The 1,209-nt window shown below is 48.6% G+C and overlaps 1 protein-coding gene across 1 annotated transcript; it reads left to right on the top strand.

The window, feature by feature from the left end:
• Positions 1-229: 229 nt before the first annotated feature.
• On the top strand, positions 230-1,163 carry SARC_16655 (hypothetical protein; the record flags this gene model as incomplete). Its single annotated transcript, XM_014289241.1, has 2 exons — positions 230-1,046; positions 1,075-1,163. 2 exons carry the CDS (start codon positions 230-232, stop codon positions 1,161-1,163), a joined length of 906 nt encoding a protein of 301 aa, XP_014144716.1.
• Positions 1,164-1,209: the final 46 nt, after the last annotated feature.

Raw genomic sequence — 1,209 nt, forward strand, 5'->3', positions numbered from 1 at the left:
GCCATTGCCGCGTTAGATAGGGAAGCTTTGCGAGAGAGTGATCAGAATATATAAGGGTACAAAGGCCGAGTAAACTGTCACGGCAGAGAAGCAGTGACACTGGTATCTATTAGTACGGAATCGGAGTCTGTATAGGAAGGCGAAATTGCTTTGCGGAAGTGGCGATTGTATATTATATTGTGAGACAAACAATGGTGTGTAGTGTATGTGTATAAAGCCAGAGAACGCGATGAAGTCAGCGAATAGCAGAGACGGTGCAGGGGAGGCAGCACCCGGAAGTACACAGTCTCAACAGAAAGGCTCACCGAAGACCCAGAAGAAAGCTAAACCCTCAGCGCAACCGCTGCGAAGGTCCCGTCGGATTATCAGTAACAAGACAGACGGCATCGTGGCTGGTAGTAGTGTGGTGGATGTAGTAGAGATCTCTGAGGATGCTCCATCTATAAATAGCGCTGTAATAGTATCGACAGGTGCAGTTGAGGATGCGCAATCGAGCGACGACTCTGATGTGCCACTAACTAAGAGTCGGCGGCGCTCTATAGTGAATGTGATTGTAATAGAGAGTTCCTCCGATGAAGCCGATGACACACGTGGGGTCTGTGACAACGGTTCAAAAGTAACCAATGTATGTCAAGAGGATAGGGAGCTAAGAAGCAAATCGGATAGCATTGTAGTGAGTGGTGTAGATGCCAAGAGTGCAGGTGAGAGAGACGCGCACAGTGGTAGTGCCGCGGATAATGGCGTGTCTATGGCTGAGAATGGCGTGTCTGACGATGACTCTGGTGGACTCGGAAGCAGACGCAGGGCTGGACAAATAAAGAGGAATAGATTGGAAAGCTCATCCGGGGAGTCTGCGGTTGTAAGCGATGCTGTAGTGATTACTGGTGAGGAAATCAGCAATGGAGTGAGTACAGGGAAAGCGACTGCAAAGCGGCAGGGCAAGAGAACGCGACAGATAAGACATCAGATAGACATTTCATCGGAGGAAGCGGAAAGTGTGAGCGATACCAACATGGCAAATGGTCACAAAATAAGCAAAAGCGCTGGTAACAAAATTAACACAGCCGAGACAAGGAGAGGCGGTAAACGCAGACGGAATGAGTCAGAGGATAGTGATTATATGCCGTCGCTGGAGAGTATTGCCAAATTACCGCGTGGATTAATAGCGACACCTTCACGAGGTGAAAGGCCTGGTGATTTATATATTTA

Source organism: Sphaeroforma arctica (genome assembly GCF_001186125.1).
Source record: "Sphaeroforma arctica JP610 unplaced genomic scaffold supercont1.8594, whole genome shotgun sequence".
NCBI classification, from domain to species: Eukaryota; class Ichthyosporea; order Ichthyophonida; genus Sphaeroforma; species Sphaeroforma arctica.